General features: G+C 36.2%; 1 protein-coding gene and 1 pseudogene across 5 annotated transcripts; both read left to right on the forward strand.

Annotated features, from left to right (window-relative positions):
* The first annotated feature begins 1,051 nt into the window (after positions 1–1,051).
* On the forward strand, positions 1,052–5,755 carry LOC130961826 (putative disease resistance protein At3g14460; annotated as a pseudogene).
* Positions 5,756–9,211: 3,456 nt separating this feature from the next.
* On the forward strand, positions 9,212–14,865 carry LOC130962114 (putative disease resistance protein At3g14460). Of its 5 annotated transcripts, none has more exons than XR_009079723.1 (4): positions 9,212–13,005; positions 14,059–14,201; positions 14,271–14,381; positions 14,517–14,865. XR_009079723.1 is itself a non-coding variant. In XM_057888207.1 (2 exons), the coding sequence occupies exon 1, from the start codon at positions 9,346–9,348 to the stop codon at positions 12,985–12,987; it is 3,642 nt and encodes a 1,213-aa protein (XP_057744190.1). In that variant the 5' UTR covers positions 9,212–9,345; the 3' UTR covers positions 12,988–13,005; positions 14,059–14,246. The 5 variants fall into 5 exon arrangements, 1 of the variants encoding a protein (XP_057744190.1); XR_009079726.1 differs by having other exon boundaries at positions 14,271–14,373; XR_009079724.1 differs by having other exon boundaries at positions 14,059–14,175; positions 14,262–14,381.
* Positions 14,866–15,225: the final 360 nt, after the last annotated feature.

The following is a 15,225-nucleotide window of genomic DNA, read 5'->3' on the forward strand; positions in this document are numbered from 1 at the left end:
ATGAATGCCTCACATATGCTGAAACCTTCCTCAAGTTAGGTGAACCACAGTTATTTTGGAACATTTATCTTTCATACAGAAGCAATTCCAATATGAAAGTTCTTATGCTATGTTACAAGTAGCGTTTCTTTTACTAGTAAATCATCATAAGAGCGTTACTGATGCTGTACTTAAACCATAGTAGAATCTCCCAATTATAATCCAAGAAAAAATATCTTATGAGAAAGTTTGAACCTTCCTCAACTTGCAATTTTTTACTTCTTTCATGGAATTAAAAGCACTATTATGAGTGACAAAGAAACCAGCATTAAGCATCCATTACTAACATTTTAAGCACCTACAATCAACTCTGTTACAGCACAAATTCATTTCATTGCATGCATTATTTCCTTTTATTAAAAATAATTATTTTAGGAGTCTTTTTTTTATATTTTTTTTCTTCTTTATATTTTATCTACTCAAAAATTTCCCCCTCCCCATTACCTTGCGTTCTAACCCCCTATGTACCAAAAAACAAAAATATTTAGTAACTAATATGTTATATACCAGTATAATAGTACTATTGAACCTGTTCCTATAACATAATTGAAACTCTTCACAATATGCAATTGTGTTGCATCCATCAAAGTAGAATCAAGGACAAAGTTAGTGTGAGCCAGCTAACCATTTTGGAGCACCACTCAATCAAAAAGGGAATACAGTGAATAAAGATGAATTATTTGAAGCAGCAACTCTTTGTCAACTCACATATACCATATCTTATCTATTAAGTTGTCCTACAAATTAAAGGCAAAACTGAAAATTACGTTGCATGACACTTCCATATTGCATAGTAATAATCACACACATAAAATTAGTAAAGAGTCAGCAAGGAAGTCCCACTAACGGCACCTACCTTTTGTTAGGCCCCTCAGATCCCTGTTTACTCAGTTATCTTTGTCTTGTTGCTAAAATTATTGACAGCCACTTCTTCACTATAAGCCTTGGTTGACCAACACACATTTCGGTTAAAAAGCTTGAAAGCATTGCATTTTTCACTCTCCTTCCCATCTGAAATTTCTGATCACTTGTTGAGATCATATCATGGCTGCTGCACTTGTTGGTGGAGCTTTCCTCTCTGGCTTCATTAACGTTCTCTTTGACAGGTTCCTTACAACTGATACTGTCAACAAGGTCTTGGGAAAGAAGCTTGGCCCTGACTTGGTTGAAAGGCTGAAGACTGCTCTGTTGGGTGCTGAAGCTCTTGTTGCCGATGCTGAGTTGAAGCAGTTCGGTAATCCATCTGTGAGGAAGTGGCTCGATAGTCTTCGGGATGCTGTTTACTGTGCTGAGGACTTGCTGGACGCTGTCCTCACCAAAGCCGCCACTCAAAAGAAGATAAGTTCTACCTGGCCCATTAGCTTCTTTATCAACCGAGATAGGGACATGATAGACAAGATGGAAGGGGTGGTTGGAAGAATAGAGGATCTTGGAAAACAAAAAGATTTCCTTGGTCTTGTAAAGGTTTCCACTAGTAGCTCATCATGGAGGACTCCATCCACTTCTCTTGTAAGAGGGAATGTGTATGGCAGAGAGGATGACAGGAAGGCCTTAATCAAGATGCTGAATGACAACAGTGAGCATAACTTGTCTGTGATTGCCATTGTTGGCATAGGTGGGGTTGGTAAAACAACTTTAGCCCAATGGGTATACAACAACCAGGAGGAGTTCATGAAGGGATTTGATCTTAAAGCATGGGTTTGTGTTTCAGAAAATTTTGATATTGTTGAGACTACAAGGAATGTCGTAAAGCAGATCCATGGAGGTACTTGTAGTCTCGATGATTTCAATTCACTTCACAATGCTTTGAAAGAAGAATTGTCCAATAAGAAGTTCTTTATTGTTCTGGATGATGTTTGGAGTGACGATGGCGACAGATGGAGTAATTTTATGACTCCTTTTCAATACGGGAAGAAGGGAAGTGTTGTTCTTCTTACTACTCGTGGGAATAATGTTGCTTTAGCAGTTCAAAACTGTCGCCCCTATTTTCTCAATGGTTTGTCAGAAGACTATTGTTGGTCAGTATTTGCAGACAATGCATCTTTCCACAATCTAATGGGAATGCAGCACTTGAAGGAGTTGGTAGAGAGATTGTCAAGAAGTGTGGTGGCTTGCCATTAGCTGCAGAAACGCTTGGACGCCTGTTACGCACAAAGCATGATGTTCAGGAATGGAACAAGATATTAATGAGTGATATTTGGGCATTTTCTGTGAAGAATAGTAAGATTATCCCTGCATTATTGATAAGTTACTTCCATCTTTCTCCACACTTAAAACGTTGTTTTGTTTATTGCTCTTTATATCCCAAAGATTATCGATTCATGAAAGATGAATTAATCTTGTTGTGGATGGCAGAAGATTTTTTACCACCACCAAAGAGAGGAGATACTTTAGAAGAAGTTGGTTGTGAATGTTTTGATGAACTAACTTCCAGATTATTTTTTACAAAGATTCAAGATGGTGATGATTATTTTGTGATGCACGATCTCTTGCATGACTTAGCAATATTTCTTGCTGGAGATTTCTATTGCAACTCAGAAGAATTTTGTGAAGAGGAGGAGATAAGGATTCAGACTCGACATTTGTGTTTAAATTTACGTTCTTGTAGCTCAAAACTTTATAATTCTATTTCTAAAGTAGAATCTTTGAGGACGTTATTGTTTAAAAAAGTCGCCTCTTGCAACTTTAAAACAGAAACACCTGACATATTATCAAAGTGTAAATACTTGAGAGCTTTATCCTTTCATAGACGTGATGAGTTGCCTAATTCAATAGAGCGATTGATTCATCTACGGTACTTGGATCTCTCTCACAGTAATATTGAGAGATTGCCCGAGTCTTTGTGCAACTTGTGTAATCTGCAAACGTTGAAGTTGTATTGTTGTTATAAGCTAACAACTTTGCCTAGTGGCATCCATAAGCTTGTGAATTTACGGCACTTTGATCTTAGGGGAACTTCTTTGAAAGAAATGCCTAGAAGAATAAGCAAATTGAAACACTTGCCTATTTTAAATTACTTTGTCGTGGGCAAGCATGAAGACAATGGAATCCAGGAATTAGGAGGACTCTCAAATCTTCAAAGCTCATTTGAGATTAAGAAGATAGAGAATGTTGTTGATGCCAGACAAGCAAGGAGTGCAAGGATAATGGATAAGAAGCACATTGACAGATTATGCTTGAAATGGTCTCCAGGCGATGGTAAGGCTTCAAACACACAAAGAGAAAGAGAAATACTGGAGAGCATGCAACCACACAATGGCTTGAAGGAGTTGGAAATCAAGGGATACAAGGGTACAATATTTCCAGATTGGTTGGGGCACTGTTCCTACAACAATATGACACGTGTATCTCTAAAGTCTTGCAAGAATTGCTGCATGCTTCCTTCACTTGGACAGCTTCCATCTCTTAAGTCCCTGAGCATTGAAGGTTTTGGTAAGCTGAAGAGTGTTGGCATGGAGTTTTACAAGGACGAAGGCGATTATCATTCATCGCCAATTGTTCCTTTTCCCTCACTGGAGGAATTGATATTTTATAATATGCCAAGCTGGGAGGAGTGGCACTTACCTGACTCAGAAGCCTTTCCTCAGCTTAAGAGCCTTCATATAACAAATTGTCGAATGTTAAAGGAAGATATGGTTAATCAGGTATTAGTGAGAATCGTTTCTTCCTCATCGGATGTTTCCAAAGTGCGCCAACTGGAAATAGGAGAAGGACAGCATCAAAAGATGATACTTGATGGGGATAGTTTATCAATTAGGGGATGTGAATCTGTGATGAAGTCTGCATTTAAGGCAAGGATCATCCACCATCTAACTTCCCTCCAAAAACTCACAATCGGTGGTTGCAGAGAAATGGAATTACTCCAGCAACAACAGAAGTATGATTTGGAAGAGCTACATATAGATTCCAGCTGCGATTCACTGAGGTCATTCTCCTTGGATGCCTTTCCCAATCTCAAGACTCTCGAGATATGTAACTGTCAGAATCTGGAATCAGTTTCAATGTCAGAGACACCACACGCTGCTCTTCACCATCTATCAATCTTTTGGTGCGACAAATTAGTATCATTGCCGTGTCACATGAACACTCTTCTCCCCAATTTAGATTCTCTGGAGATTCAGGGTTGCCCGGAAATGTGTAGGTTTCCAGAGGGTGCTTTGCCGCGTAACTTGAAAAAGCTTCGTGTCGGGAGACAAAGGAACGGCCTATCGTGGACGGCCAACTTGGACGCCCTCACTCATCTTACCATTCATGGTGATCGATGTGAGTTGGCCGGGAAGTCATACCCAGAGGTGGGTTCGCTACCTCACCTTCCCTCCCTTACCTTTCTACAGATATGTGGATTTGGTAATCTGGAGACGCTGGAGTGCAATGAGCTTCTCGGCCTCACCTCCCTCCAACAATTAAGCATTCAATCGTGTCATGAGCTGGAGAATATGGCAGGAGAAAAGCTGCCTAACTCTCTCTTACTTCTCAAAGTTGACTACTGTCCTTTTCTGGGAGAACACTGCAAAAACAAGCATCAAAATATTTGGCCCAAAATTTCCCACATCCCCACCATTCAAGTTGATGGCGAACAAATTTTCTGAATACAGATTTATGACCAGGTAATTTTCTAATCTTCACGTCTCTCATGATACCACAATTAAATTCACACATGCATAAGTGATACTTATCGATAAATTCGCATTTAAAGAGGAACATAAGAATTAGTTACCATGAAATGAAAATTGAAAGACAGTGAATATCTATCTTATTTCATGTATCTAGCATTTGAGAATTTCTTTAGATATATATTGATCAAATGAATGAATCAAATTACTGCTCTTAACATCTTCTGCATGTAGCTTCTACTGAGTTACAGGTGCCCATGTTAAACTGGACTAATATGTTTGGAATAAAAAAGCATTGATTTCTGTTTTAGCTTCAGGTTAGTACAGTTACTCTATTCCTCTCTACAATTTACTTCAGGTTGGAGAATATGGCTGGCAAAAAGCTTCCTTCCTCTCTGTTTACTACTTCAAATTGAAGAGTGTCCTTTGCTTGGAAACCATTGCAGCTAAACTCTCTATAGGTATTGATATTTTAATTTGCTCTATCTCGTATCATTTCTTATGATCACTAACTCAAATACATTTTCCAAGGGCCTGAAGAGATAGATAACTGCTATGGTCAAGGAATTGCTTTCTTTATGGATTCAACCTTTAAAATATGCATTAGGAAGCTTCTGTGGCAACTGCGACTTGGTGAGCATGTAAGTACTTTGCAAAATTTTCCGTTGAGGTATTGTTATTTTGATGTCAATTTTTTTCTCAAGCTGAATTTGTCCATTCAATTCTGTTTTTGAAGCTGAAAAAAAGGCAACAATGTTGAACACATCATTGTGTATTTATCATGCAGGTTCTGATCATTTTCCTTTGTGCGAGGCTCATGCAAACATTTGGAGTGTCCCTTTAAATTTCTATTAGTGTATTAATCTGATCCATATGAATGATGGTATAATCAAATCTTTTCTTGTTCGAGTGGAGATTCTTCACTCATAGTTCTTCAATTTGGAGGTGTGGTTGTGATCTTAGCTCTCTAGTAGAACTGCCAGAAAGTCTGTAAATGAATATCACTGATTTTATTTTGTTGATGGGTCTATATCCTTGTACAAGAGTTGTGTATGTATGCTTATTAGTGCTTGTAAGTTTTGAGACTTCTTTGTAGCTTTGATTTGAATAATAGTGAGTTTAATTAATTAATTCTTATTCTTAGAGTGAAAAAACAAATTTTATATCATACTGTAAAAACTTTTTTTCTTGTACTGTAAAGTACTGATTAAGTATCTTGCCTATGAACCATGAAGACATGAATATATTAGATTCTAACAAGAAGGAATCTCTATAGGCAACACTATAGTTGTTGTTAATTCAATAGAAGCGAAGAATCACACACTATTTATCAGTCAATTCATTAAGAAACCATGCATTATTATTATTTTTGTTATTATTTAACATCATGTGTACACTTTATCACAAGTACAAGACCCAGTTTGCAGCAGTGTTAAAAGAGATCATTATGAATTTTGCTTCAAATGTTTTACTGCACAACAGCGTCGACAAAATAAAATGTTCATCATACATAATTTTATGTAAAATTAACATATAATAAAAGTAGCTTCTAAGAAAAAGTTTGAACTGTGCAACAAAATTTCCACAAAGACAACAGTTGCATTGGTCACAGTAAAGGCTTGAATGATCTCTGAGTTTGTTCTTGTAAGTTGTAATATGTGGTGTTAAGCTTAGATTTGAATTTGATCATAGTTTAAAAAAAAAAAAAAAGGAAATCTCTAGTCAAGTTTCTTCGTGACGACCAAAGGTAGATTCCAGGGTAGGATCAAACCAGTGGAAATCATGGGCGTCTCTCTATAAACTCTTGTTGAATTTGTTATTCGATTCCTCTACTTAACTCACAATACAATCTGATGTCAGCCTCAGCAGTTAACTCAAAACTGTGTCTTAGTGTCATCCATCTTTTTCAATACTTTCTCTTAAAATTCGCTGAAAAACTATCTGCTGCTGTGTGAATACCTCTCTCATGCGCTTAGTATACTTTAGCTGGTATGATAAGACGTTGTTTGCAAGCTTAATTTGGATACTTCTTTGAAGATTTGGTAACATAAAGTGCAGATTATATTATTGGTGGATTGTAACAACTAACTTTCAACTAAACTCTAATGAGGATAACTCTAAACTTGATGATCAATGGGTATTGATATTTCACATAGCTCTATCTCATAACATTTCTTGTGAATATCAACTCAAAACAAATTTCCTAGAGGGCCTGAAGATAAAATTCTGAAGTCGAATTTTTGTTCATATACTTCGAGATGGCCTTTTTATTTTTCAATCTGACATGTATATCATTGTTCAAAAAATTGATGCAGCGTTTCTCAGGGGATGAATTCCTAGCATGAGTGCTCCTTTTATGTTTGATAGGTAATAAGAAAAGACTTAAAAAGCAAGAAAGATCCAAACAGCAAAAACAGAACTCCAATGATGTTCTAATATTGCATTGAACTTGTCAAATATATTTTTCTTGGCAAACCTATGTTTGTTTTCACTGTTACCAGTCCAATTAAAAAAAGTATTTTAATTTGCATTGAACTTGTCTACGAATAAGGCTTCTTGCACTGTGGAAAATGGTTATTTGAGTTTGCCAAATTAATTGGCAACGATTCAGTGAGGAATATTTGAAAGTCTTCTTAAACTAAATTCAGAGGGGCAATTAGAGTAGAACCAGCACAAACACATATTATTATACAATTGATCTTTGCAATATGAAATATCTAATGTCATGATCTTGTTTCTATGCTTTAATAAACTAAAGTTAGTTCATCGGACTAGTCACCTAATATGACTTGGATATGCCTTGCATATTCCCAAAGATTGATAACTATTATTACCTTAGTCATGACTCATGGCACAGTTGAAACCTTCTTCAACTTGCAGTTTTGTTGCATGTCTGAGAGTTAAAAACACAAATTAAAAGTTCCAAACAAACTATTAAACCAAGACTAAGACATTAGCAACGTACAAGTCATTAAAATAAGACAACTACCATGCATTATTGTTATTAATAACCTCATAATATATTGCCATGATATACATACAAAAATGTGGTGACAAAATGTTCCTAGTTGTATGTAGTTTCCACAAAGACTAGTAGTGTCCATTGGTAACACGGAAACAACACCACTTGCAGGAATTAAAAAATGAGAAATTAGAGCAAAGCCAATTAAACACTCCACTGCTATGAATTTTCTAAGTTATCTCGAAGGCGATATTGGGTCTTGTCGCTAAGGAACAATTGACATTGACACCTTCCAAAGAGGAATTTTAACTGTTAGTTACGTAGCAATGTAGCATGTATATGCAGCAATTTCTTTGGAAAGTTTTCTCGGTTTTAACTCTGTAGAATTTGTGATATTGTATATCTCTAACAAGAAGATAATACCATGATTCATGTGCAGTGAAACAACTCCATTGTTGCTATTTAGTAATGTTGCATCTTTCAAACAACAATTAACAAATGAAGAGCCAGTTAAGCACTCCACTGATACAGAATTTTTTATAATTACCTCAGACAGATACCACTTAATGTCATGGACACACTCATGTTCTTCTTGAAAGTCAATTATGAATAACTTTCTTAATTAACTTCTCACACAAAACAAAGTCAATTGTGAATAACTTTCATCAACATCTTTTGTGTAAAATTTCGATCTTCACTACTTTGTCGCTCCCTGTAAATTCATTTCATTGCATGCATTATTAGATTTATTAAAAATAATTATTTTAGAAGTATTAAGCTTGTTTTGTTTCTTTCTCCTTTGTATTTTATACTAAGCATAGAAACAAAACTTTTGTCTCTATCTCTACTATTTGGTGCTGAGATTTTTTTCCCTACAAAAAATATATATTTTAAAAGGAAAAGAAAAGTGGGGAAGAACTCTGCTTGATAGTAAATCCATGATATTACTTGATAAACTACCTGTAATAGTTTGAATACCATAACTCTTAATGTAATGCTGATTACTGATATGTTATAAATCATTACTACTTCGATTTGATGCATTTGACAGAGACTACTATAGTACTAATAAGAACTTTACTCATGGATGCTGTCATTAACTGTGATACTATGCCAGCAACGATAATCGAAGTGAAATCAATATCGTTATAAACTTATCATATACTAATCAGTATCTCTCTGCCAAATTCCTCTACTTGCCTTATTGTTGGGAGAACTTTCATAAGACATAAACTTTGTGAACATGTACATCAAGACACAAATTTTCATCACGTATTTACTGTAAAGTAATGTTTGTTAGAAACAACTTCCAAAAGGAAAAAGAAAGAAAAACTAGACCTTAAATCCTTAGTTAATTAGTATTAAGGAAGTTAACATTGCAGCATCAGCATCATTATTTTATTATGAACCATTCACATTCACATTGCATCATTCAAAAGCTAGTTAGGATACGGTTAAAGGTTTTATGCAATTAACTTGCACCTTCTAAAATAGCAATAACAATAACAATTAAAAATTAAAATATAGTTTTATAATTAAGAGCCATCAAGACACTCCACTATTTTGAAATTTGAATAATTTTAAGTTAGCTCGGAGACTTGCTGGACACCTTCTTTGTACACTTGATTAAGAAACCCCCTCTATTGAGTTCACTATACCCTGCAACCATTGTTCTCTCACCTTTCTCTGAAAATCCATTCACTTTGCTGTTGCTGTTGTTGAGATCATATCATGGCTGGTGCAGTTGTTGGTGGAGCTTTCCTCTCTGGCTTCATTAACATTGTCATTAACAAGTGCCTTACAGAGGATGCGGTCAACAAGGTGTTTGGCAAGAAGCTTGGTTCTGACTTGGTTCAAAGGCTGAAGACTGCTCTGTTGGGTGCTGAAGCTCTTGTTGCTGATGCTGAGATGAAGCAGTTTGGAAATCTCAATGTTAGGAAGTGGCTCGATAGTCTCCGGGATGCTGTTTACTGTGCTGAGGACTTGCTCGATGCTGTCCTCCTCAAAGCCACCACTCAAAAGAATGCAAGTTTTTCCTGGTGGTCCCCTAGCTTCTTCATCAACCAAGATAGAGATGACATGGTAGACAAGATTGAAGGGGTGGTTACAAGAATTGAGGATCTTGGAAAACAAAAAGATTTCCTTGGTCTTGAAAAGATTCTCACTGGTAGCTCATCATGGAGGACTCCATCCAGTTCTCTTGTAAAAGGGAGTGTGTATGGCAGGGAGGATGACAAGAAGGCCTTAATCAAAATGCTGAATGACAACAATGAGCATCACTTGTCTGTGATTGCTATTGTTGGCATAGGTGGGGTTGGTAAAACAACTTTAGCCCAATGGCTATACAACAATCAGGAGGAGATCATGAAGGGATTTGATCTGAAAGCATGGGTTTGCGTTTCGGAGAAGTTTGAAGTTGTTGAGACTACAAGGAATGTCATAAAGCAGATCCATGGAGGTACTTGTAGTCTCGATGATTTCAATTCACTTCAAAATGCTTTGAAAGAAGAATTGTCCAATAAGAAGTTCTTTATTGTTCTTGATGATGTTTGGAGTGATGATGGTGACAAATGGAGTAATTTTATGACCCCTTTCCAATATGGAAATAAGGGAAGTATTGTTCTGCTGACTACTCGGGAGGAAAATGTTGCTTCCGCAGTTCAAAATTGTCGGCCTTATTTTCTCAAGAAGTTGTCAGAGGACTATTGTTGGTCAGTGTTTGCAGAAAATGCATCTTTTCCACAATCAAATGGGAGAGCAGCACTTGAAGAAATAGGTAAAAAGATTGTCAAGAAGTGCGATGGCTTGCCATTAGCTGCAGAAACACTTGGTCGCTTGTTACGTACTAAGCATGATGTTGAGGAATGGAACAAGATACTAATGAGTCATATTTGGGAATTTTCGGTGGAGAAGAGTAAGATTATTCCAGCATTACTGATAAGTTACTTCCATCTTTCTCCATATTTAAAGCGTTGTTTTGTTTATTGTGCTTTATATCCCAAAGATTATGAATTTGAGAAAGATGAATTAATCCTTTTGTGGAAGGCAGAAGAACTTTTACCACCACCAAAGAGAGGAGAGAGTTTAGAAGAAGTTGGTTGTGAGTGTTTTGATGAACTAACTTCCAGATTATTTTTCACGAAGAGTGAAGACTTTGGTGATTATTTTGTGATGCATGATCTCTTGCATGACTTAGCAATATTCCTTGCTGGAGATTTCTATTGCAACTCTGAAGAACTTGGTAAAGAGGAGGAGATAAAGATTCAGACTCGGCATTTGTTTGTGGATTTAACTCATTGTAGCTCAAAACTTTATAATTCTATTTCTAAAGTAGAATCTTTGAGAACATTATTATTGTTTGGCGATTTCTCATCTGCAAACTGCAACATTGAAGCGGCAACATGTGAGATATTATCAAAGTGTAAATACTTGAGAGTTTTATCCCTTACAAAACTTGATGAGGTGCCTAATTTAATAGGAGAATTGATCCATCTGCGCTACTTGGATCTCTCTTGGACTGATATTAAGAAATTGCCAGAGTCTTTGTGTAAGTTGTGTAATTTGCAAATATTGATGTTGTATGGTTGCTCTAAGCTAACAACACTGCCTAGTGGTTTGCATAATCTTGTGAGTTTGCGGCATCTTGATATTAGAAAAACCTCTTTAGACGAAATGCCCAGAAAAATGAGCAAATTGAATCAGTTGCACGTTTTAAGTTCCTTTGTCGTTGGCAAGCACGAAGACAATGGAACCCAGGAGTTAGGAAGGCTGGTAAATCTTCATGAATCCTTTGAGATTAAGAAGTTGGAGAATATTGTTGATGTGGAAGAAGCAAAGAGGGCAAAGATAATGGATAAGAAGCACATTGATGAATTATGTTTGGAATGGTCTTCAGGTGATGATATGGTTTCAAGTACACAAAAAGAAAGAGATATCCTCGATAACTTGCAACCGCATAATGGGTTGAAATACTTGGGAATCAAAGGATACAAGGGTACAATATTTCCAGATTGGTTGGGGAACTGTTCCTACGAAAACATGACACATGTATCTCTAGAGTGTTGCAAGAATTGCTGCATGCTGCCTTCGCTTGGACAGCTGCCGTCTCTTAAGTCCCTAAGCATTGAAGGTTTTGATCAGCTGAGGAGTATTGGCGAGGAGTTTTACAAGAATGAAGGTGATCATCATTCTTCGCATATTGCACCATTTCCCTCACTGGAGACTTTGGTATTTTATAACATGGCATGTTGGGAGGTGTGGCACGTATCTGAGTCGGAAACTTTTCCTCAACTTAAGAAGCTTGAAATAACAAATTGTCCAATGTTGAAGGAAGAGATGCGTAATCAGGTATTCTTCATAATAGTTTCTTCTTTGTCGGATGTTTCCAAAGTTCGCACACTACGTATAGGCGACTACTTTATAGAACGGGACACCGAGGCCATGTTTCTTGATGGGGATACTTTATCAATTAGGGGAAGTGAATCTGTGATGGAGTCTGCCTTTAAGGCAATGATCAGCATCAACCATCTAACTTGCCTGCAACAACTACACATCTTGAGCTGTAGAAAACTAGAATTTCCCCATCTGCAGCAGCAGAAGTATGATTTGGTAGAGCTACTAATACAAGACAGCTGTGATTCAATGACCTCCTTGTGGTTGGAGGTCTTTCCCAATCTGAAGAATTTGGAGATCATAAACTGTTGGAATCTGGAATCAATCTCAATGTCAGAAGCACCACATGCTGCTCTTCAATGGCTCTCCATTGTTTTATGCGAGAAATTAGTGTCATTTGCAGGAGAAGGACTGGCTGCACCCAACTTGACTCATCTTCAAGTCAGAGATTGTGAGAAGTTGGAGGCATTACCACGTGACATGAAGAGTCTACTCCCAAGCTTACACTCTCTCCAGATATATGGTTGCCCAAACATTTGCAGGTTGCCAGAGGGTGGTTTGCCGCCTAAATTGAAAGAACTTGAAGTGGGAATTGGCGAGCAACAAATGAGGGATCTATCATGGATGGGCAACTTGCACGCCCTCACTCATCTCAGTATTTATGGTTATGAGTGTAAGAACATAAAGTCATACCCAGAGGTGGGTTCGCTGCCTCACCTTCCCTCCCTTACCACTCTACATATCGAACACTTTGATAATCTGGAGACATTGGAGTGCAACGAGCTTCTCCACCTCACCTCCCTTCAACAACTACACATTTATTGGTGTCCAAAGCTGGAGAATATGGAAGGAGAAAAGCTGCCTCCCTCTCTCTTGCTACTCAAAATTGAAGACTGTCCTTTGCTGCCCAAGCATCAATTAATCTGGCCCAAAATTTCCCACATCCCAACCATTGAAGTCGATAGCAAAAAAATTTCCTGAATAGAGATTTCTGAGCAGGTAATTATCTAACTTCATGGTTCTCATGCCACCACAATTCAATTATACATGCATCAATTTCCTTAAAGTCGTCTAAACAGATATTTCTGAGCAGGTAATTCTCTAATCTTCATGATTCACACATGCTACCACAATTAAATTGCAATTACAGAGGAACATAAGAATTAACTAGAATGAGGCAGACATAAAATTAATAATAGTATATAATAAATATTAAAATGGTTATGTTTTGTAGAATTAAATTAAATATGTGTAAACTAAAGTTAAATTTAAGAGGTGCTTTGTTTAAAATAATTTTTAGTTAAAACCAATTGTCTTTTTATTTGGTGATATTGTCCAAAGAACGATGCTCCATTGAGTAAGTTTGAGATGTTGTGTAGTTCGGAAATAAATTTTTCGTGCTAATTTGATATGATTTGAAGGAATAGTGATTAGAAACTTATATAATTAGTTGAAATAGTATGAAATTTGAATATTTGTAACGTAAAATTTATTGTGATTATTAATATTATTATTACATTTGTAATATGAATGTTTATTACAGAGTTATTTATAGAAATTAACAAATTAATTATTGGAGTTATAAATTTATTGTGTTGTTTATAACGGTGAGATATAATAAATATATGGATATGGATTGAATGTCTTTATAGGTTACAAAATTTATTACAAATTTTTGTATATATATATTTTTTGCTGATTTGGAAATAATAGTTGATTTGGCAAAAACTAGTGGTTGATTCTAATATTTTGCCAAGTAAGTGATGTTGCTGACATGACATTAGTAGAAAGAAAAAGATGTTTTGAAAGTAATGTGGGTAAACTTATGTATCTACTTTTATATATTAAGAATAGATTACCATGAAATAAAAACTGAAGGACAATGAATAGCTTCTACCGAGGTACAAGTGCCCAGATGGCTAAGATTTCAGCACATAATCTTTATGTAAAACAAACCATACTTACATTACCTTCATTCAATCAAAAGAACTGATTTCTGTTTTAGCTTCAGGTAGGTATAGTTACTCTATTCCTCTCTGCAATTTACTTCAGGTTGGAGAATATGGCAGGAGAAAAGCTTCCTTTTTCTGTTACTATTTCAAATTCAACACTGTCCTTTGCCCGGAAAACGCTACAAGAAGAAGAGTTGAAGCTAAACTCTTTATGAAGGTAACCTAAACTTGATGGATGTAGAGGTATTGATCTTTGAAGCTGCTCTATCTCATATCATTTCTTATGAATACCAACTCAAATAGATTTTCCAGGGGTATCAAGAAATAGATAACTGCTATGGTCGAGGATCAACTTTCTTTCTGAATTCAACCATTATAATGTGCATTAGGCAGCTTCTGTGGCAATTGCAACTTGGTGAGCATGTAAGTACTTCTGTAAGATTTTGCAATGCGGTATTATTATTTTTTGTCAATCTTTTCTCAAACAAAATTTGTCCCTTTCGGTTCTGTTTTTGAAGCTAAAAAGGAATGATACATCATTCTGTATTTATCAAGCAGGTTATGATAATTTTCCTTAGTGTGAGGCCCAAGCAAACTCTTTTTGGAGAGTCCCTCTACATCCCAATTAGTGTATTAACCTGAAAAAATGAATGAGCGGATGGTTAAATTCTTTTCTGGTTTACCTGGAGTTCTTCATTCATAGTCCTTCAACTTTGAGGTGTGATTGCAATCCGAGCTCTGTAGCCAAAAAGTTCGTAAGCAACGGTCGTCTATTGTATCATTGATTTCACCATTTAGTTTATGCTTTTATGTTCTTGTACAAGAGTTCTGCATGTATTCTTAGTAGTGCTTGTAAGTTTTGAGACTTGTTTGTAGCTTTGATTTGGAAAATATTGAAAATTTTTACCTTCCCATGGTTTTTTTTTTATCTCTCACATTGAGAGGTTTTTTCCCACGTTAAAATTTGGTGTTCTGTTGTTCTGTCTTCTCTTCAATTATTTGGTGGTATTGGTGCTTCCATATTATGCCTTTGACAGATTTAGTTTATTCGGTATTCCCACCATGAATGATCATTTTACAATGTTAAATATATTGCCTATAAATTATATAGAGGTGCATTCTATATAACTAGTAGCTTAATGTTTCCAAATTCCAAATGTGCAAACAAGAGGAAATAAAGCTTGGAGTCTGCCTTGGTTGAATATACCATGTACTTTTCATTTCTGTTACTTGTGCTGCATGAGTAATAAAAATGACAAAGCAAGCA

This window comes from Arachis stenosperma, chromosome 2 (genome assembly GCF_014773155.1).
Source record: "Arachis stenosperma cultivar V10309 chromosome 2, arast.V10309.gnm1.PFL2, whole genome shotgun sequence".
Lineage (NCBI taxonomy): Eukaryota > Viridiplantae > Streptophyta > Magnoliopsida > Fabales > Fabaceae > Arachis > Arachis stenosperma.